General features: G+C 46.4%; 1 protein-coding gene across 1 annotated transcript in view; it reads right to left on the reverse strand.

Moving 5' to 3' along the window:
• Window positions 1–362: 362 nt before the first annotated feature.
• Window positions 363–23,503, reverse strand: part of KLHL3 (kelch like family member 3) — a 113,612-nt gene continuing 90,471 nt past the window's right edge. The window contains exons 10-16 of the mRNA XM_060091967.1: window positions 16,913–17,030; window positions 16,297–16,494; window positions 14,700–14,801; window positions 11,319–11,447; window positions 7,858–7,998; window positions 5,377–5,520; window positions 363–391 (exon numbers count right to left, since the gene is read on the reverse strand). Of these exons, the coding sequence (XP_059947950.1) occupies window positions 363–391; window positions 5,377–5,520; window positions 7,858–7,998; window positions 11,319–11,447; window positions 14,700–14,801; window positions 16,297–16,494; window positions 16,913–17,030 (861 nt within the window). The remainder of the gene's footprint in view (window positions 392–5,376; window positions 5,521–7,857; window positions 7,999–11,318; window positions 11,448–14,699; window positions 14,802–16,296; window positions 16,495–16,912; window positions 17,031–23,503) is intronic.

Consider the following 23,503-nt stretch of genomic DNA (forward strand, 5'->3'; position numbering starts at 1 on the left):
CCCCCAATTTAGTGAATCACCACGTTCTGCACACGCACACACACACACACACACACACACACACACACACACACAGGTTCCAGGTTCTCTGATGTCCCTGTAGAAACACACAAAAGAACGTTCAAAGGTGCAGCCGGAGCTATCAGGAACCCACTGCTCAGGGCAGAGGACGAAACACCTTGCGGGAGCAGGAGGTGGGTCACTGTCTTCCCACCCTGACGACACTGCCAAGTTGGAGGAGGGCGGCCCCCGCTCCTCTGCAGACTTTGGCAGCGAGTGGCCCCCAGCCAGCATGGTCCCACTGTGCCGAGTCACAGGCAGCACCCCTCCCTTCCTCCACCTCCTGGCAGCGGGAGTTGGGGTCACAAGGGCTTGTGAATCACAGCAACACCTAAGATGAAAGGGGGAGAAAGTTATCATCTCAGCTTCTCCGAACTTATTCAGAGTCACAAGGAGTTCATGACCCACAACATCCCAAGCCATAGCCAAGGGAAATGGGCATGATTTGTACCCAAATACTGAAGGGCCTGTGGACTCAGGCTGCCAGCAGCTGGCTGTTTCCCGCTCTAACAGCCAAGTCTCCACAAGATGTTTAAACATAGAGCACAGTCCCTCAACACCACAGGTGAGTGATCTCACCCCACATCATCACACCGACTCACATCATATCCTAGTGACTCCCCTTCCCAACCCCAGCACTCACTGTAATTGACACTCAGCACCCGCACTGGAAACCTCACAGCTCTAAATCTGTATCACTTTAAGAGAAGTGATGAGTGATACATGTCTCCTTTTAGAAGACACTGAAATGAAGTAGAAAGAACAATAGACTGACTTCATGGCAGCAAGAACAACTGAACTCCCATCCTAGCTCTGCCACCAGTCAAGCTGCATTGTGGCTTCAGGCAAGTCCATGTACCTCTTCAGGCTCCATTCCCATATATTCAATGTCATCTAACTGAAAGACCCCTCCAATGCTAAATCCTATACTTGGATAAACATTCTCGACATGTCTGTATGTGTTACTGTTTTGGCCAGGTTGAACCATACTCAACAGCTAACTTATGAGCCTAAAATCTTGCTTGTAATGGGTTACAGTTATGCAGCAGATACTATAGGCTGATTCATCCAACATCCCTTCTACTTGCTGTCCTCTGCTATAGAGACCAGCAAGTTATGAGCTCAGCTTCCCAGACTACTTCGCAGCTGGAGGTGCTATGTGACCCAATCCTGGCCCTTGAGAGTGTAACTACAAGTCTGCCAGTGCTGCAACTTTGGTTTTCTTCCTCGTCCTGCCTGGAAGAAGCTCACGCAAGGTGCAAGGGGCAGCAGCAGCAGCTATTCATAAAGCTGGCAGAACAGAAAACACAAGAGAAAACTGATTCTTCAATGACACTCTCAGGCACCAGGCCAGCCCTGGACTCCTTTCTGCCTGGGACAAATACATACATACAAAAAAAGATACTTCCTTATCTAAGCAAGTATTTGTCAGTTTTTCTGGTACCTGCAGCTGAACCAAATTCTAACTTATAGTTAAGGTGTAACTAGGAGCCTTATTTTAACATATTACCACCACTATCAAATCTTCTGGTTGAAGATGAGATTGAGAGAACATTGCTAAGAGAAAGCCCAGGACACCCCAATGATGACATTCTGCTGAGACATGCATTTCATGTTAATTCCTGGATAAAGCCACAGACATAAAAGATTGGAAGTGGAGAGAACCCAAGTCCTCAGACCCAGATGTGCTGCCTGACCTTGAGAACATCTTGCCTGCACCTGAGGCTCCTCTTTCTCAAGGGAGCCTGTCTTCAAAAAGCAGGCTCCTGTATTGCTTTTTATATAAACTTTCTCTTCTGATTCTAAAAATAAAATATTCTCATTATGGAAATTTTGGAAAACACAGAAGAACACCAAGAAAAAGAACTTTAATCCCTACATAAAAAGAGAATCAGCATTATCTTTTCTGGAATATTTCCTGGCTTACTAATAATAACCACAATCATTGACTGAGTGGTTTCTACGTGCCAGGCAGGCACTGTGCTAAGTGCTTTCCATGTATTATCACGTTTCATTCTCACAACAGCCCTAAGAGGCTTGATATGATTTTATTCTCATTTTACAAATGAGAAAACAGAGGTTCAGTCAGACTGACTACCTTGCCCAGAGTTCCAGGGCTAGTGGCAGAGCTGGGACTCAAATTCAGATGTGACTCCAGTATCCATTTCTGTAAGCAGGAGCTACTCTAACCCCCATGACCCAGGACTGCTCGACTGAGCTCACGCGGTACATACATTTTGCATCATCCTTTTCTCAACCAGTCTGTCACAAACATCTTCTCATATTAAAAACACGTCCACTGTATAAATATTCCACAACTTATTTAGCTATTTCCCTCATGTCAGACATTAATTCTCAGTTTTTTGCTCCAATAAATAACTTTGTCCATAAATCTTTGCATTTTAGGCCATATCCATAGATTCTAAGATAAGAGATTCACTCAGTCAATGGGTTTGAACACAAATCACACCTCTGCTCATCTCCTTCCCACCTACTTATGGGGTGGGCAAACAGTAAAGAAATGGACATGAAATATTCAGCACTTACACAAAATTCTAACTACTCACACCTGCACCTTCCCCTCTCATTAAGGCTCACGTGGAGCCAAGGTGGGGTCCCTCACTGGCCTCACTGCCTCATACAGGAAAATGCCCTGTACTTCCCACTTCAGCTTTGGAGAGAAAATGACAGTGCTGGTTTTTAATAATTAACCATGAGAACGGAATCACTCTAGGACCAAAATGCCTCTAAACTCTTTTCTATTTAGTTGAGAAAAATCCTAAATGAGAAAACAAATTTTAAATAAGTTCATTCATTGAAGCCTTGGGCAGACAGAATGCAATACAAACCCCTTTAAGCCTGCATGGTATAATCTTCCTTCGCACTGAAATCCAAACAAGATGGAAAACAGAATAAGAATACCATTGGAGTTATGATGGAGATTATACATGATAATGGTCATAAATACTTAGGATGATGCCTGCCACATTGTCCATGCTCAATAAATAAATGTTAGCTCTAATTCTTCCATTTTCTGGAGAACCAAATACAAGGAGCTGAGTTCTTGGGTTGGCCAAAGAGTTCCTTCAGTTTCCAAGTTAAATAAAAGATACATTTTTCATTTTTGCCAAGAACTTTATTGAACAACGTATTCACCATTTTGTTCCACTACCTTCTGACATTTTTCAGACAACTTCATAATTCCACCTTCTCAAAACCTTGTATCTTTTAAGCAAAGAACTATTCCAGGTGCCTTTTACAGTCTTCCAGGAAATTGAATTTCTTTCCATTAAGAGAATTTTGTAAAGACCTAAATAAATGGAAATCCGAAGGTGCAATGTCTGGTGAATATAGCGGATGAATCGGAATTTCCCAGCCAAGCTGTAACAGTTTTTGCCTGGTCACCAAAGAAACAGGCGGTCTTGCATTATCCTCATGGAAGATTATGCATTTTGTGTTGACTAATTCCGGACACTTTTCATCGAGTGCTGCTTTCAGTTGGTCTAATTGGGAGCAGTACTTGTGGGAATTAATTGTTCGGTTTTCCAGAAGGAGCTCATAATATAGGACTCCCTTCCAATCCCACCATATACACAACATCACCTTCTTCGGATGAAGACCGGCCTTTGGTGTGGTTGGTGGTGTTCATTTCGCTTGCCCCCCAATCTCTTCTGTTCCACATTATTGTACAGTATCCACTTTTCATCACCCATCACTATTTGTTTTAAAAACAGAATGTTTTTGTTATGTTTAAGTAGAGAATCGCACGCAGAAATACGATCAAGAAGGGTTTTTTTCTGCTTAATTTATGTGGAACCCAAACATCAAAGCGATTTACATAACCAAGCTGGTGCAAATGATTTTCAGCGCTTGATTTGGGTATTTTGAGTATGTCAGCTATCTCCCACGTGGTATAACATTGCTTGTTCTCAGTTAATGTCTCAATTTGATTGCTATCAGCTTCAACTGGTCTACCCGGTCATGGAGCATTGTTCAGTGAGAAATCCCCAGCACGAAACTTCGCAAACCACTTTTGACACATTCGATGAGTCACAGCACCTTCTCCATACACTGCACAAATCTTTTTTTGCGTTTCAGTTGTGTTTTTACCTTTCTTGAAATAATAAAGCATAACATGCCAAAAATGTTGTTTTTCTTCCATCAATATTATAAAATGGCTACATAAAAATTCACCAATTTTGATAAGTTTTTTTAAAACTACACGCTGATACGACAGCTGTCACAATACAATCTAACAAAATTGTTTCAAATGATATTAAAGACAATTAAGTGCTACTAGAGACATCTTATGGGGAAAAAACGAACAAACTTTTTGGCCAAACCAATACCTCATAGATATCTATGTTTGCTTGTCTCCCTATAGACCCTCAACCTCAGCCCCACTGACTCTGATCCCGTCCCCCACACCTCATCAAAACCATCACACACCCAACCAGGAATCAGCCTCTACAGCCGCCTCATTCCTCCCTCTTCCCTCCAGCCTCTTGCTTGGAATGCTTTTTCCCCCAACCCTGAGCTAGAGTAGCACAAAAGGCATGGGCCTGGGACTCAGACCTGGGTTTGAATGTTGACTTTGACATTTTTTTTAGCCACATGGTCTTGGGCAGATTACTTAAACATTCCAAACCTCCGTTTCATCATCTATAAAACGGAATGGAGTCTCATTCAACCAGAGGGTTGTTGAAAAGACAAGAGTGTATGTATACACTGTACCTAACAGACTGCTTTGTGGCCCAGGGAGTGGGCACCTGGCAAAGGGCAGCTACCTCTATGACTGTGACCCACCCTCAAAGTTTAATCAGGCTCCACCTCTTCCAGGAAGTGTTCCCTGACTCTGCCAGTTCTCGCATGTCATGTCCTAAAGCCTGTGCAGTACATTTCATTTAGAACTTACATGTACATCATCTTGTATTTCCTATTTTTGTAGGCAGGTCTTATCTTTCCAATTTAATTTCTGGAAAGCAAGAACTGTATCTTATTCAACCTAGGGGCCCAGCACAAAACAAATCAGGAAGGGCAATGAAATTCTAAAACCTCTTAGGACAATTCAGATCAGTTGGAAGTGGCTCCCTGGAACACTGTGTCAAGAAGAATTCTACGGCTACATTCAGCTTCGCTGGGGAAAAGAGTGCTAATTATGGGTATCTGTCGTGGGTGCAGAATGAAGGAGTGGTGACATGTGACAATCATCTGCCATGCCTGAAGGAGGCACTCAGCCCCAAGTTAAGCAAGCTAACCTAGCCCCCACCTGCCCCACCCCACCTGCGCCCCAGGATGGGGGTGGAGCACACTGACCTGCGTAGCTCCGCCCTGTGCTCATGTTGCTTGGCAGCAGCGTCCACTTGTCAGCGACAGGATTGTAGTACTCCACCGAAGCCAGGTTACAGGATCCATCATCCCCTCCAACCACATACAGGAGCCCATTCACTGCACAGACCCCTGGGAATCAAACAGAGGCCAGAGAAGGCATGACAGCAGGAGCAGCAAGGGGATGGACCAGAGACAAGTCTGGATTGCCCTGGAGGCGCTCTTCCTCCCCTTCCTGCTAGAATAACAGACAATTGGCTCCTAGGGTTTAAGTTTGCTCAAGGGACGAACACACAACAGCCACTGGGATCTGAGGATCCCCCTTCCTAACAAGGTCATGTCTCTGACGAGGGAGCTTTCACGACGACATAGCCCCACAGATATTCCCTGCCCTTGACCCTATAAACAGGCAGAGCACTGTAGGTACAGACCCCATTCTACTGCAGCATTGCCCACTGGTGCATGCAGGCCTCCCACGCCCAGTCTGAGCTATGTGTGGAAGGAGACAACTCAGGGGATTTCACGTACACTACTTCTACTCTGCTTGTTAGCTGTTCCCTGATAAACCATTTTATCCACACTGTGGGGCACTAATGGTTGTGTCTGTGATCCCTTTACACAATTGGGGTCTGAATCCACATACAGTTCCCAGGGAAAAGGTTTCCTACCCACCCTGATCTCAGAGTGAGCTGGTTTGGAGGCACGGTCTCATGTAGCAGGGACTCAAGAGTAGGAACATGTAAGTACTGCTCATCAAGATTTAAAAGGCTGTAGTCCAATATACTGTGTATTTTTTCAAAATTAGACTCAGGGATTAACGATGCTCAAAAAGTAGTAATTGGGCTTCCCTGGTGGCATAGTGGTTGAGAGTCCGCCTGCCAATGCAGGGGACACGGGTTCGTGCCCCGGTCCGGGAGGATCCCACATGCCGCGGAGCGGCTGGGCCCATGAGCCATGGCCACTGAGCCTGCATGTCTGGAGCCTGTGCTCCGCAATGGGAGAGGCCACAACAGTGAGAGGCCCGCGTACGGCAAAAAAAAAAAAAAAAAAAAAAAAGTAGTAATTATCAGTGTTGGTGAACATACTCTCAAATACTGGTGAGTATAAAATGCATCACCTTCCTGGGTGGTGTCAAAAGTACATATACTCCCTCTGATTCAAAAGTTTCACTTCTGGCCTTTTATTCTAAAGAAATAATTTTAAATGTGTGCATTAATTAGCTATAAAGACTATTTATAATAACCAAAGCATTACTTAGAGAAAAGATGGAAATGACCTAAAAGTCCAATAGTAGCTTGGTTATTTAAATTATGTTATAGCCATTTAGAATAATATTATGTAAATATGTTTAGTGTTATAATAAGATATTCATAAAAGATTGTAAAGTGGATTAAAAAGGCAGGTTATAAACCAGTATTACAGTATGATTCCATTTTTGTTATAAAAAATAGAAATATCTATATGTGAATGTGTATATACACATGCATTTACATCTAAACCTAATTCTTGAATTAGCTGCTTGAAGGTTCTATAATTCCTCACTCGTGTGGCTCAAGGTCAAATGCCAGGTTATATCACAGCAGGCTTAGACAATGAGCAAATTAATAAACTCCCCTCTTTTTCTTGTTTACGCTTTCAACAGTCAGCTGCAAATGGGTTTAGCAAGCAGGTAATTTGAGTATAAAGGAAATAAGTCTGCCTGAAAGTCACCTGCTTGTATTTCCAGCCTGGGAAATTGGGCTAAGCCAACACTATTACAGAGTAAGAAGGCATAAAGCAAGATATACCAACATAGGACACACCCATAGGGCAAAGTTCTAAAAGGAAATGGTCTAATAGGGGTGTCAGGCTCCAGGCATAAAAAACCTGAACACTCTAAGGAAAATCATTCCTACAGGAAGGAAAAGGGGAAGGGAAGGGAAGGGAAGGGAAGGAGAGACAGAAAATACAAAGAAGGGAATAAGGAAAGTGGTCCTATTGGAGAATGGATCACGAATCCTTCCATGGATACCCCTGAAAGGAGGGAAATTGGTTTCTGGTGGGAGGTGAGAGGTTCTCATAGCCAGACACTGGCAAAGAAAAGACAGAACCAAGTGTGATTGTCTGACACTGTCCACACAGCCCTATGTTTAGCTACTCAACAAAGCCACGGGGCCGGGGGCACAGATGGCAACCAGAGGCTCTTCTGGGTCTGTGTCCATCTATGTGCAGTGAAAGGCATCATCCTTCACTGGGAGGGAAGGAACCCTCTGCATCTAAGAGGGGGCCCTGTGAGGTGCCCCGTGGCTAGCTTTGTGTGTTCCAAGCGCTCCCTTGCCCAGCAAATGGACACTCCCTACTCAGTGTACAAGCTCAGCCCCAGGCCCTGGGAGCCTCTCCTCTCTGCCTCTCTTTTAGAGCTAGTGTTTGCAGGGAGAAAACACCCACAACCTCCCCCGGAAGGAGAGAAGGAGGGAGCAGTCATATTACCTGCATTGCGCCGGCACATGTTCATGTCTGCCACCTGCTTCCAGGTGTTTGTTCCAGGATCGTAAACCTCGACACTCTTCCTCACCAAGGGCCCGTCGTGCCCACCTGTGGCATACAGCTGCCCGCTGAGGACCCCAACCCCTGAAAGGCAGAGCACAGAGTCCCAGCCTCAGGCTGGCTGCAGCAACCAGAAACCAGGAGGCCTGGTGTCCAGTCCTGGACAGCCATCACCGGCAGGGTGACGGGGGAGTGCTGTTTTGTCTCCCTGGAACTCAGGTTCCTCGTCTATAAAACAAATATAATGACACCTACCTGCCTCATAAAATCAACTTGAAAACCGCCAAATATAAAGCAAATATAACCTCATTTCTATTCAGACACATAAAAATAAATATATATATATAATATATATAGGTGTGTGTTTGTGTGTGCGTGTAGTAAAAAGGGTTGAAATGGAAACTACACAGCAGGTGTGCTGAGATCATTATTGCTGAGGCCTCCCTGCTTGTCTTGAAGCAGAAGCTATTCTTTCTGCCCCCCTGCTCTCCTCCCTAGATGGCAGAGGGGCACTGAATCACTCACGATGGTGGTAAGCCTGAGCTGAGGGCCAGGACTGCATCATTTACAGGTTTTAGCATAACCTTTTAACATCCTCTAATACAAGTCAAGGAAATAAAATCCAGAAAGCCCGAGTGCCTAAAAAGAGCAGCTGACGTGGTGGCCGGGACACCTGGGTTCTGGACCTGTGTCTCTAACCTGCCCGCCAGGTGGTGCTTCCCTTTCGGGGCCTCAGTATTCCAACTGCATAGTGAGGGAGCTGGACTAGATCGGTAGTTCCAGTGGACCACAGACTACTCCACTGCGTGGACAGCTCAATTAGCTGGGGAATTTTTGAAAACATAGATTCCACAACCTCACTCCCAGAGACACTGGTCAGGAATCAGAAAAAGTACCTCAGGTGATTGGAATGTGCAGCCAGGTTTCAGACCCAAGGACTAGATTTCCAGAATATAAACTTCATATGGACAAGAACCATGTTTGTCTTATTATGACTGTTTCCCTGTGCGTGACAGTATGTAGTACGTTCTCAACAAATACTGTCTGAATGACAAGATGTGTAAAATCCCACCAGCAATTATGCAGGTGTGCAAATGGCTCCTCGCAGTTGCCCTAAACTGACAGCAGATGGTGGTGGTGTATCGACAGTGGCTATCTTACGGACTTGAATTAAATAAAATTCAGTGTGTTCCCAAGCTGCCTCACCTTCCTCACCTCCATGTGCAGGAGGAACTAGCACATGCTGGGACCCAGAAATGGCCTCTTTTCCTCACAGCCATCCGCTAGCACTGCCCACACCCGGCTGAGGAAGCGAGCAGCCTTCCAGGCATTCAGGGGCACCAGTGCCCTTCTGCGGCCTACTCTCCCAATGCTCACACTGAGCTTTCCTGGACCTAGAGCCACAGGGGCCCCTGCTGCCAGGGTCTCTGGGCCTTTAGCCACCAAAGAACACCTACCAGGATGAGTATGTGGGTTCCCAACTCCAGATGTGAGGCTTCTCCAAATCCTAGGGATGTGAAGCACTAAAGAAAAGCTGCCCTGGGAGCCTGAGGCCAGAGCACTGACAGTGACCTGAGGAAAGAACCCACCTCCGGGAGAGATACCACCCCTTAAATCAAGGTCACTGTGCCTCGTGAGAGGCATGAGCAGCCCCAGTGATCTCCACGCAGTGATAACCCCTGGGCAGCCTGACAGAGACAGAGCAGCAAGGCCTCCGAAGCCAGCTCCGTCCACAAGGTGAGCCTGAACTTTCTAAGGTGGGTCTGTGCTCGTGGCTCTGTCCGGAGCTGGCCCTCCACGCTTTCTGCTGGAGGCACTCCTAGAAACAGCCACAGACCTCAGTGTGCTGCTCCACTCCCGCTGAGCTGTCCCTGCCTCCTTGGGCTTTGAACACTTTCTTGCACACCTCAAGTCACACACAGGATTTCCAGGAAATACAAAGAAGACTCTACCAGTACCGTAAACCAAAACTACTAAAAGAGCCCTATGATGGCAGGAGAACCAGAGGATCTGTGAATTGAACTGGGCCCTAGGGAACACCTATTGCAACCCACTCATTTCACATCTGAGGAATCAGAGGCCAAGACCACAGGGACATTCGAGCAGACCCAGAACCAAGATCCAGCCCTCCTGACTTCCATGCATTTGCTGCACGTTCAGGAAGGGCCAACCTGTTGGGATCAGCAGAGACGAGCTCCCTAAAAATAGCCTTCCAAACACAAATGTTTCTTAAATGGAATCATACAGCATTTTCTTTTCTAACCAGTGAGCATACAGTGGTTCTTGAAAAATATCAAAATAGCATAATTTTTCAGGAATACTAAGGAAGTGGTCATGTGTTTGGTTGTATAAAATGAGATCACAACTCAATCTTCAAAAATACAAAAAAAAAAAAAAAAAAAGATAAAGTAATAACATGGTGGGGAAAAGCTCCCAGTTGTGGCTTCCCTTCCCAGAAGTCACATGGCCTCCCTGCCAGCCAGGTTGGTCATCAGTCACCACTCCCACAGGAACCGGGAGCAGAGAGCCAGTGCCCAGCCTCCAGCACCTCCATCTGCCCTCCCAGACCCTTTCCTCTGGGCCCCTAGATGATGGGGCAGACAAAGCAGGGAAGAAGGGGCTGTTGCTCCACTTCCTGGAAAATCCCAAAGGACCACACAGCTCCTGGCCTTCCCACAGGAGGCGGAAGTGGGCCCCATGTGGGGATTTATTCCCCTCCCATGCGGGGGAGGGGGCTGAAGTGAAGAAAAGTTGGGGGGAGACATAAGTTTATCTCCAAATATTAACACTAATAGCTTGGCTTTCAGCCCCCAAGACAGAGACAGGCAAATTTAGCTCTTCCAAGGACGACTGGGACAGCCATGCTTGTTACACCACTTCATGAGAATGAGACTCTGATAATCTGGGGTCCAAAAAATCTAACTTCAAAACGCAACAAACCTGAGTAGGAATCCCAACTCTGCCAGTGACTAATGATACGACCTTGGGCTAATTAGTCAACCCCTGGTTGACTTACTTTCTAAATCTGTTAAGTGGAGTTACATCGTGTCTACCTTGCAGGGCTGTGAAGAGGATTAAATAAAATGAGGCATAGAAAGTGCTTATTAGGACAGCACCTGGCACATAGCAAGCTTCACTTTTCAAGAGATGCAGACATCTCCAAAGAAATGGAAGAGATGACGATGAAGGGAATATGATCTCATCTGTTCTCTACCAAAGGGATCCCCCCGAGAAGGGTTAACTCCTAAGTGCTTGTGTCAGCTGCAAAGATGCAAGTGGAATTATATACACTGGAAGGAGAGAAGAGGGAGGGAAAATAAGGTAGAATGTTAAGCTCTTGGCCTCCAGACCCACCTGTGAGATCAGACACAGCCTGCCCCCTGGCCTTCCCCCTTCCCCCGTACCTGCACCGCTGCGACGAGTGCTCATGTCTGCCACGTATGTCCACTCATTGGTCGCTGGGTTGTACTGCTCCACGGTGCTCAGGCACTGGCGGGAAGCCCCATCATAACCCCCAACGGCATATAGCTTCCCTGGAACAGACAAAGTGGCTGAGGGTGGTGCTTCAGACTTGCATAGAACTGGAGCATGGCTGAAACTCCACTTGTAACCCACTGGGGCACCCTCACCTCCATCAGGGTTCAGGACCCCCTCCCCAAGGAAGACCACAACTTCCTCCCCAACCAGGGTAAGCATGCTTCACGACTCTGTCTCCTACTTCCTCTTAAGCCCTGAGTTCTTCCTCAAAGCAGTACTGACTGAACCTCTTTCTCAAAAAGCACCTCAAACACCCAGTGCAAAGCGATGGCCTGCTGTCACTGGGGCTCAACATATTCTTCCTAGTGAACTCATTAGATCTTCTCCAGTACAAGGCACCAGAGAGATGGAAAGCTTGAGGGCCCCAGGTGCAGCCAGGCAGGCAGACTTTCTGGGTAAAGGCTCACAACAGCAGACAGAACAAAGGAACAATATTCTCCAACAAGAACCCAAACATTGTCTCCTCCATGTTTTGTACTCTGTCCACAACCCGGGTAGGCAGAACGTGTGAATGGAGTGCTCTGTGTGCACTGTGGGCTGGCCTGGCTGGAATTTATCTGCAGACCCCCTTGCAATCTCTGAGCCATGCACAAGACCCCTGAAGCACCATCACCTATTTTAAAAATAAAATACCATAAACGGCTACCAAAGAGCAACAGTTTGTTCTGAGGATGGCGGTGAGGGTGGGCAAGGGGGCAGGAAATTGGTATCTGAATGATCTCAGAGAGAGATTCAAACATTTGGGTTTAACATGTAGTCTTAGAATACAGTGGGAAGGTCTCGTGTGTGTGTGGTGTGTGTGGGGGGTGTGGGGTGTGTGTGTGTGTGTGTGTGTGTGTGTGTGTGTGTGTGTGTGTGTGTGTGTGTGTGTGTGTGTGTGTGTGTAGGGTGTGAGTCTATGGGGTCCCACCTGGGGGTCTCAGTCCTATGGGGGACCCTGGAATTATAATAAGGATCTTAAACACTAGCTACAGACTAAATAAACACCACCAGATGCAAATCTACTTAACAGGGTTACTCAATCAAAAGATTTTTTTGGTCACTATGTGCTTTCTTAATGGAGAGGTACCAAGAGTACAACCAGTATGTGAAAAATCTACAATCATTTTAAGCTAGAAAGAGATTCTCAGGCTCAGAACTATGTTGTACCATCAGGACGTTTGCTGCATCAGATGTAAAATTATTTCTTCTTCTATCATTGAGCCTGGGTTTGTGTTCTGCCCCCACAGCCCTCTCAACCAGTCCTTTTAGAAGAAAGGGACACCTCCTCCTGACTCTGCCCTCACCTAAGCCGGAGGGCAAAATCCTGACTCAGAGCTCCTCCAGGACCCAGGCTACTCTCGTGGTGTGTGCTGGCTCAGAGGTAACCACCTGCCCAGCCAGTTGTCCATCACTAAGGATGAGACAGGCCTGGGGTGTGGAAGAGAAGAGAAGCTCCTGAGGGCAACCCCAGTCTCTGTAACACACGATCTCCGCTCTGCGGGGAGCTTCTGCCTAATCTCCCAGCCTCACTGTCCCTCTTCCTACGTAGAGATTCTTCAAGGCGGCCAGTAGCAGATGATCCTGATTTTCTTTCTTTTTTCCCCAGTGTTATTTAGGCTATGTAGCCATGGTAAGGAGACAATGAGAGGGAGGCGGGTTCTGTGCAGACAGTGCGGAGAGCTGTATCTTCAGGGCCACGGGGAAGGAGTGTCCACTTAAGATCCTCCCTGGACATTCTCACCAAAGCTGTCCATTGGACTCTGCTGCCCCAGGGTGACTCTCAGCCGAAAGAGCTTCAGATTCAGGTTGGACAAGATCAATAAATCCCCAGTCTGTCCTCCAGGTCAACAGGGCGTGCTACCACACAGCACTTCTGCCACACAGAACATGCTCGCAGAAGGCTCTGTCAAGGGGAGTATTTCAAATGAGTACCAGGAAGGTATCTCCTCTAACCCCCATCAACCATTCCAACTCTGCATCAGCTGAAAAAATACCCACTCAAGGTTTCTCCTTTCAGGGATACGCTATTTTTAACCCCAACTCTATTGTTTAATATTCCTGGCTAAGGAAAAAGGGGGGAAATGGGAAGGTGGCTAGACAAAGCACTTGCATTTGGCAGACAAATCAACTTCTGTTCCAACGGGAGGATGAGATTGCAAGAAACAATTTTATCTCGGTAGGAGGACAAAAATCCTTGCACTCACTAAGGTGACTCATTCAGTATGTTAGAACAATATACTTTTAAATTAAAATTTAAACTACATAATACTGGTATGGACCAAGAAATGCAGCGAGAGAAAAGAATCCTTATATTAATGTCTAACTCACCGCACGTTACACTCTCCCCAAAGCACGTGTATGTGCTGTGTGTGCACGTGACATAGAAAATGCCTGTGTACATGTGTGAATGCACAGATTTCCAGCTAAATTCCCACTTCAGGACAGGCTAATGAATCAGTGTTGTCCTGCAAAGTATAGCGTTTTAGTCCAAATAATACTCTATGCTTTAATACATTGAATTCATACATATTTCTAAAATGTCTCTCTATTAGCATTTGCTAATGGTCTGAGTTGGGAGTTAGAAGACCTGGGTTCAAGGAGTGGCTGTGCTATTTATTAGCATGGGGCACAATAATTACCCCTCTGGGACCAGTTTCCCCTTCTGGAGAAAGGAGAAAATCTAAGTCCTGCCCATCTCCTTCAGGAGAGTTTTAGGAACAAAATGAGAAATTGGAGATGAAAAGCATTTAAAAACTACAGTGCACTGTCTAAACAGGCCCCAGACCTCAACATTCGCTCCTGTCTCACCGCACACACCTTTCCTGACTAGAGCAGGACCCACCAACCTGCCTTGCAGTGACTAATCAGAACTGGGGAAAGGTGCCCACCTCACTCGGGGCTCTGTTAATAATGCTTAACATGTGAACATGAGGACAAAATTAAACAAACAATTGACTCTCACCCCCTCCACATTATACTCCTGGGTTATATCTTGACTCTGGATTCCCCAACTCGTAATAGAGACAAGTGGCCAAAGCAACAGGCCAGCATCTCCCCTCTAGGCTCCTCCCACGCCCCCCAACCCAGCTCACCCACTTTCTAGCCTTGGGCCAGTAGCTTCACCTTTCTGAGTCTCCATTTTTCTCATCCGCTCATCAGGATACTAGTACCAGACTCAGCAGTAACGGGAGGAATAGAGTCAGGACACCAGGAGAAGGCCCAGGGGCCAGGTCAGGAACGGGCCACCACCCACTGCCGCTCCTTACCCTCTACGACACCCACACCCACACTGCTCCGCCGTGTGTTCATTGGGGCCACGAAGAACCACTCGTTGGTCTTGTAGCTATAGGCTTCCACTGATGCCAGGCCTGGGAGACAAGAGACTCGTGAGGTTTCTATGGTGCCAGGCCTCACCCTGCTGTGCGAACAGTGAGGATGGGGGAACAGTGCAGACCTGGGGGCTGGAAACCTGGGTGTATGACTCAGCACCACCTCTGCCTCACTGTGCAGCCCGTGGCACCTCCCTAAACACATCTGCACTGTGTCTGCCTGAGGGGACCACTAAGACCTGACCTAGAGGGTGGGCTGTGAGAGGCCCAGGGGTATAACGTAAATCATAAAACCGACAGAATGGAATAAATACCTGAGGGTGCCTCGCTGAACACCTATTCTATCCCTCTTTTCCCTTGTCTTCCTCTATTTTAGAGGCTGGAAAGCTGAAAACTTGCCTTTCCAGAATCCCTTGGAGCTGTGGGTGACCAAGTCAATGCAATCTAAGCAGGATTTCTGAAACAGCCTTTGCTTTTCTGATAAGCCCCCACCCCCCTTCCTGCTTCTTGCTACCTGGAACACAAATGTGTTGGCTGGATATAACAGTCACCTTGTGACCATGAGGATAAGTCCAAAAGACTCTTCAGGAACTTGGCCCCAGTATCCTTGAGCAACTGGACGAAGGTGGCAACTGCCAACCTCTGAATTTCTTGTTTCACGGACAAAACAAAAGCTCTCATTTGTTTAAGCCACAGTTTAATCAGGTTTTCTACTAGCAGCCAAAAGCAATGCCTAAAAGAAACAATGCCCCACTATCCTTTGTTCTCTTTATTCCCAGTTCCCACTCACTAGAAGCAGCCTCTGGAGGGGCTACAGATCTTGGAATTAATGAAACAGGCAAAGAGAAGGCTGAAAAAGGTTACCAATTGGTGAAGACAGAAATGAAATTTCAGAGAGGTAAAATATATTGTTTTTCATGTCACTGGGGGCTAAAAGATATCACTTTAGTTTAACAGAGTTGCTGTCAACAGAGACATCCACCTGGAGATAATCTCTCCAAGTCCATGTCCACTAGTAGTTTCTGATTCTCACTTTGGAGCTAGATGAAAGCCAGGAGCAAGGGGACGCTTCTGCAGTGGCACAACCTTGCACAGCTTTGGTGGGGCAGTAGAAAGGGCAATGGGCAAAGACTGTGTGACCTGAGCCAGGTCTCTTCCCATAGCTGAACCTTAGCTCCCTCATCTGTTCAGAGGAGGGTTCAGACCACAGTTCTGAGACAACCGCCAGCTGAACTTACTCTAAGTCTCATCTCCAGAATAAATGGGTTAACAGACACTGGAAAGGAGAAAAGGGCCTCTTCTGAGGGTGGGGTCCTTCTTAGAGCCCTAGAAATGACAGCACATAGGCAGTTACATATTCTGTGTGTAGGAAGGTGTGCCTCTGACACACAAGCTGGGAGAGGAGGAAGGATGGGTATGTTCTTAGGGCAGTAGCTACAGAGGGACCAGCAGTTGGCCCAAGAAGTGGCTGACCAAACCAGGGTTGCATGGAAGGTGTGTCCTAGGCTGGATGGGGACTGAGTCCGGGACCTACCAGTACTGCCATCAAAGCCCCCGACGGCGTAGAGCAGGTCGTTGAGCACAGCTGCTCCCAGCGTGCTCCGGCGCTCCTGCATGCTGGCGATGGACGTCCACTGGTCCTTCACCCCGTCGTACACGTCCACTGTCCGCACACGCAGTGAGCCATTGAACCCGCCCACGGCGTACACGTGGCCAGCCATGAACACCACACCTGAGGCACAGGAAACCAAGGCATCACGGTGATCTCAGACAGCTGATGACTCACGTTAATGAGTGACAATGGGGGAACGAGGCAGGCATGTAAATAATTCACCACAGAAGGTGATCTCCAACTTTAGATATTTGGAAGTCACTATGGGACTCACTGGATTTCTTCTCACATTTGCATTTCTAGTTTTGTTTGATTCAAGCAAGTACTTGGATTAGCCTGAAGTCCCTAAGCACATGAGAACTGACCCCAGAAGGTGCAGCTAGAAACTGTGCAGGTGGGGAAGGAAGGGAGTGTGGAATGCACAGATGTTTTTGGAAACAAGGAGCAGGACTGTGGCACCCAGTAGAGACCTGCGGTGGCAGCAGCGGTGGGGCGGAGTGGAAAGGCAGCCTGCACACCGGGAGGCAGTGCGGCTCACCTGCTCTGCATCTCCTGGAGGGGAGCTCAGCAATCTGATCCCACCGGTCCTCCTCAAAATCATAGCACTCCACACTGCGGATGGCCTTGGGTGCCTGGCCGCCAACCACGATCATGACCTCCAGAAAGACAAGTGGACATTAGCTGGGTCTCCCCAACATCCAGATTCACGGGTCATCAATCCTTGTTACGTCCACATGCTCACTGCCCAGGGTCCGTGGATGATCTGAGATGCCAGTTTACGGAGCTACATACATGAAGGTGCTGCCCCTAATCACCAACAGGTCTGAACATTCAAGAAAAGTCTAACGAGCATCTTCCCACAGAAAAACAACCATAAAGTCTACGTTCCCCAAGTGCCCCTGCTCAGGGCTGTGTTGGGGGTATAGCCACTTGGGGCATCTTCTGCAATCTGAGTGTCCTTAAGCACTGGGGGCAAGGGGACTAAATTTTAAATCAAAATAAAATATTCCCATATATATATCCAACTATGAATATATTTTGGAATAGAATACAGAATTTGGATGCATTTTTAAGATAAAATTAATTCAAAAATATTTCTGAATGCGTAGATTATAGGGAGCACTTATTCACTGCAGTATGGGGAAAAATTTGCAAAACACCACTTTGTGGTGGTCACCACAAAAATGCATGTAACTGATGATGTTCTGAAAAAACAGTGTTATAGTATTATTTCCACAAGTAAGGTAGTAGCTACCACTGCCAGTCATCTTGTGAAGTATGTTGTCATCTGTTTGTCACCACAACACTACAAGGTAGATATTATCATCCACATTGACAGGTCAGGAAAGTAAAGCTCAGAGAACATAGGTAAATTGCCCAAGGTCACACAGCTAAGAGCAGCAGAAGAGAGACTGAGAGCCAAGTGCACCTAACACGGGGGTGAGTGCAGCCCCACCTCTCTCCTGCTCCAGAGACAGGGTCTATGCCAGGACAGCTCACTACACCGTGTTTTTCAAACTGCAGGTCACATTTCATTGGTGGGTCACTAGATCAATTTAACAGGTTTCAACCAGCATACTTTTTAATAGTACAGCACAGAAAATATAGTAAGGATGTTATTTCATGAAGTATTTGTTCTGGTTATACACACATATATATATCTCCTAGAGAGCAATTTAAACATATTTCTTAGTGTAGGATGTAGTATTTAAAAAAAACAATGACAGCCACTGTTCTGGCTACAGCAACAGAACTTCAGCAGTTCACTGTGGTATCCCCATTGCTGTGACTTTTGTCATGTGTTATTAATAAATAAAAATTAAAGCACCAAAGTTAACGATAGTTTACATATGTCAGTAAGTCTACAAATTCATGGCTGTCCCCACAATGACTCATTCCAAGTTGCCTTAAGTGGAGAGAACGGGATAAAGTCACAGGCAGACAATCAATATAAGTCACAGGATCTTCTCATTATCTGTGGCTTGCCTATTTACCACAATGTTTCTCAAAGTTCAGTGTGCATCAGAATCCCCTTGAGGGCTTGTTGAGACACAAATTGCTGGGCCCTACCCCACAGAGTTTCTGATTCAGTAGGTCTGAAGCGGGACTGAAAATATGCATTCTAACAAGTTCCCAGTTGATGCTGATGCTGCATTTCCAAGAGTCATACTTTGACAACCCCTGTTTTAACCCACAAACATAGAGATTTCCTGATGATGTGCCATCAACCATTTCTGCCGTTATAATTATCATAGTGCTCTTTGCTTCCCTGCAAAGCATATTTGGGGAGAAAAGTGATCATCAAAATCTGTGAGCGTGGGCTTCCCTGGTGGCGCAGTGGTTGAGAGTCCGCCTGCAGATGCAGGGGACATGGGTTCGTGCCCTGGTCCGGGAAGATCCCACATGCCGCAGAGTGGCTAGGCCCGTGAGCCATGGCCGCTGAGCCTGTGCGTTTGAAGCCTGTGCTCCGCAACGGGTGAGGCCACAACAGTGAGAGGCCCGCGTACCGCAAAAAAAAAAAAAAAAAAAAAAAAAAATCTGTGAGTGCATAGGAGTACACCCCTCAGCTGAACATTATCCATCATACAGGGGGACAGGTATAGGGCCGACAATCATTGCTCAAGATCAATTACTTATGACCCAAAATTCTAGATTCAGCCTCACCTACTGCCCATGTGGGTGGTAACTGGTCATCAGAGTTATGGGCGGTCACTGGTCATCAGAGTTAGTCTATAGCGCTTCTGTGACCGAATGTAAGTGACCAATGTTTAAAAACTCAGAATTCTGTTCTGACTTCTGGAACCTGCCAAAGGAACCCAGGACACATAGTCCAGACTTAGAGCTGTTGTTGGCTCCATAAATAAATGTTCTGCATTTGACTTTCCTCTGCTCAGAAGGTCCACTGCTCTGTGTCAAGAGCAGACCTTTTCAGAGAGATGCAGAATTCTACATTCCTTCCCATTTGTAATTCTTTGCTTAGATAGGCATCCATGAACAGTTCAAGGGGGATGTTAATGAACACAGCCTCTTGGCAAACTTCAGACAATGCCCAACTTATTCCTCCAGGGCTGAATGACCCTCGTTCATAAACATACCTAGAACTTGTACTGTCTTTCTGGTTTTGAGTTGGTAAAGTTGAAATGAAGTCAAACCATTACAAGGATTTTCTTTGAAATCTGATTTTGGGGCTAACTAAGAATAAAACTAGTTTTTAGTTTTCTTTCTGCGGTGACATCAAGTACCCAACACCCTCTCCTTGAAACACTCTTCCCCCATCTGATCCACGCCCTCCCAACACCTGCTTATCTTTCAGGTCTCAGTTCACACGTCACTTCCTCCAAGAGGACCTCTCTGACCTCCAAAGCTGAGTTACAGGTCGTTCTCTGAGATCACATATGCCCTGGGGTCTCCCACTAAAAGTGCTCCACGTTGTGCTGTAACTGTCCAGTAACCTTGTCTCCCTTCTAGACAGTGAGCCCTGCCAGCGCAGAAAAATGTACCTGCCTCAATCACCAAGATAACCCTAGGGCCCTAGGGTATCAGGTAAAAGTGACGACTCAAATATTTATTTGGAATAAAGAATAAATGAATAGTAAAGACCACATGCAAAGAGTTAAATGAAAAAATACACAGTTACGGAGCTTCCCTGGTGGCACAGTGGTTAAAAATCTGCCTGCCAACGCAGGGGACTCGGGTTCAAGCCCTGGTCCAGGAAGATCCCACATGCCGTGAAGCAACTAAGCTCGTGCGCCACAACCACTGAGCCTGCGCTCTAGAGCCCATGAGCCACAACTACTGAACACACGTGCCACAACTACTAAAGCCCGCGTGCCTAGAGCCCATGCTCCGCAACAAGAGAAGCCACCGCAATGAGAAGCCTGCACACCTCAATGAAGAGTGGCCCCCACTCGCTGCAACTAGAGAAAGCCCACATGCAGCAACAAAGACCCAACACAGCCAAAAATAAATAATTTTTTTAAATTTTTTAAATTAAAAAAAAACACAGTTAAATTAAAAAAAAAACACACACACACAAGCTAGAATGTCTCTTTCTTGGGTTAAAACATGTTAGACACCAGATTACAATTCCGGGGACAGAATTTGAGGAAAACAAAAAGAGAAAGAGAGAGCTTTTCCCATCTTTTGACTCAACCACCAGAAGCCTGTTTATTCTTTGCATAAGCTATCAAGGCTTCTTCTATAAACAAAAAAGGCAAAGCTTCAGGGGACTTAACCATGTCCCAGAAACCATCTTCCGCCAGGGTAGGGAGGTACATTCATATTGGAGAAAATCCAGCACTCATCTCTGAGAATTTTCATAGTAACACAGAAGCGATATTATAGAAATGCAAAAAATTTAATGTTAAAGTAAAACCTGCATAGAAAGACAAAAAAGTTACAGAACAAGGTTTTCAAAATAAACTTGCCTTTGAGCTTATAAAACCACTGGTGAGAGACGACTTTTAAAATTCCAAACTTGTACAATAATCTGGGAAGAGCAATTATGAGGTTTCGTGGGAGTAGGACCATTGGTTTCTGAAAATGTGGAGGTAGCTCAAGACAGAGGGAGGAGTAGGTATACTTTCTCATTCTCTCGTAGACATAAGAAGTCCAATTTCTATGGCAGGTCTTACAAAAAGCCATCATACAAGGAGCACTACGGTCATCACTGTGTAATTGTACAGCATAAAAAGAATAAATTTCCTATCTTGACTACTAACAGATGGTTGTTTCCATAGATACCTGATTTTAGCAACCAATCAGACAAAAACGAATATTCCCCAAAGTCTACATGTATTACGTCTCTGAAACTGTAAACCTCCAGCTACTCAAGTCTCTTCTTGTCAGGGCAAGAAGAGACTTGAACCGTTCTTTCTTGCAAGCCCACATTTGACATTTCCAGAAAAACTCAGGCCCAAAGACTTCAATAGGCATATTTCTTTCTTCCCCTGACACCTCTAAGTCCCACTTTACTAAAGATGTGTAATGTCTTTAATAGAAATTACTGAATCAAATCAGCTTAGTAAATGATCACTATGTTTAACATTTATCCTTCAAGGTAACCCTGAGTAAGAACTACCGGTGGTCATATGGGAATCATAAAATACTAAAGAACTAGTTCCAGGCTAACAATTATGCTAGACCAAACATAACCTCATCACACTCAAGGACAGCAATGTACTTGGGAGCCCTGCAGGGCACCCAGGGTCCTGACCCCAAGTCTCAGTCATCACTGTGTTAAAGGCTGCAGACCTCTTGGTGAGTGGAGAGTTCTGGGTGACACAACACTGGTGAGCCAGACTCGACTGTGCGGGGCATGGCTACTGGACCACTCCCAAGGAAAACACTCTCAGTTTAGAAAGTCAAATGGCCATTTACTTTAGGGACATTAGTGAGACCATGTAAAGACTACCTGATTCCTTGGGAAGGAAATTTCACTCCCAGCATAACGAGATGGTGTTTTAAAAAACATTTAACACTGTTTCTTTCACTTGGATGAGTCTGAACTCCACCAGTGTGGCTGTGGCAGTGCAGGCATGTTGGTCCCTTCTCACAACATGACAATTGCTCTGTGTCTGAGAGCCATCAGGTAGCAGAGACTAGCCAGGGGAAGGGCAGGAAGTGAACAGCGCAGAGCTTTCCAGCCCATTTGTGCATCAGGAGCCTAACCCTAAGTCATTAGACTCTGCACTCAGGGGAGTGGAATGACCCAGGCTCTGCACACCTTGTTCATCAGGCAAGAGTAGAGTGTGTGTCCAAACTCTCTTCCATGACCGGTGAGCTGGGCAGAAGGCAGGCCCAGCCAGTCGGTCCCTCGGGCCAGGGCAGGAAGCGAGAGTCTCTCTTACCCTGGTGCGTGGGGCCGCAGGGCTAACACCAAAAATTCATCCAAAGGAGCATGTCGAGGTCGAGGCAGAAGACTTGTCCCAGCAGGTTCTGAGCAACAGGTGCTCCAGGCAAGGACTGACAGCCAAGGTGTATGGACCATGAGGGGTGAAGCAGCAGCAGTGCGGGAGCAAGACCCAGGGAGGAGAGCGGGAGTGGGAAACGGACTTTGGAGTCAGACACACCTGTGCTCAAATACCAGCCCCGTCACTAACTAGCTGTGTGAACCCGGGCAGGCACTTAACCTTGCCAAGCTCGCATCCATCACCTAAAATATCAGGATAATAGGATGTTTCTCCCATGGGTGTCAGGAGACTTAAGTGATATAAAGCATTTAGCACAGCGTTCGGTAAACAGCACACACTAAATGTTAACTTCTATTATTAGATCAACACCAGCATCATTACTACAGTTTAAAGCAGCTGCTAAAACAGATTCCCAACAAACGGTAGAAAAGGACGCTTATGATCTGTGAACAGGAAAGTGAGCACCAGTAATTCCAGGTATAATGACGGGGTTTTTTCAGGACCCCAGGGTGTTTCCCAGGGTCTTGCCTGGGTCCATTTAAAGGACCGAGATGTGGGAGGAGCAGTGTCCATCCATGGGCCTGGCCCAGGTGAGAAGTCATCCTACCCACCCTGCCAACAGCCTTGTTTCCAACACTGTCTGCTGAAAGCAGGACAGACCAACTCAGGAGGAAGCCACCCACTTCCAGCCCAAATGGCTTTTTGGTGTCATTTTAAAGAGTTGAATAAAGATGTCAACTGCACTGAAATGACAGTGAAAAGTGCCAGATTCAGTACCTCTCCAAAGGGTTTATTTGCATCTTCCTGGAACCTCATTTCTCTGCTGCCATCTGCAGCACAAGGTAACGCAGGAGTATCGTGAGTGGCTGGGAGACAGCCCCTGGTTGTCCATGGCAACCCAGCCTCAGGGAAAGTGCTGGGTAGTGAATGTGTGGGAGCCCAGATGATGCTATTAGCTGTTCTGGCTTGAATATGTCAGTATGATCAATGCATATATGGCACAAGAAAAAAACACCCTTCTTAGCCTCTGCAGCTATCTCAAGGCAGAGTCTTGTTTCTTTCAGGGAGGAGGTTTGGCTGGCAAACAGGTTCTCTGCTGAGAATTGCTGAGAACAATGTGCAAATCTCTCCCCACCCCTTTGTTTCTCAAAGTCAGCTCTGTCAGAAAGCCAACTTGGACTGAATTCATGAAAGCACAAGCCAGCTGGCCCTTGGAA

The sequence above is a fragment of the Mesoplodon densirostris genome, chromosome 3 (genome assembly GCF_025265405.1).
Source record: "Mesoplodon densirostris isolate mMesDen1 chromosome 3, mMesDen1 primary haplotype, whole genome shotgun sequence".
Lineage (NCBI taxonomy): Eukaryota > Metazoa > Chordata > Mammalia > Artiodactyla > Ziphiidae > Mesoplodon > Mesoplodon densirostris.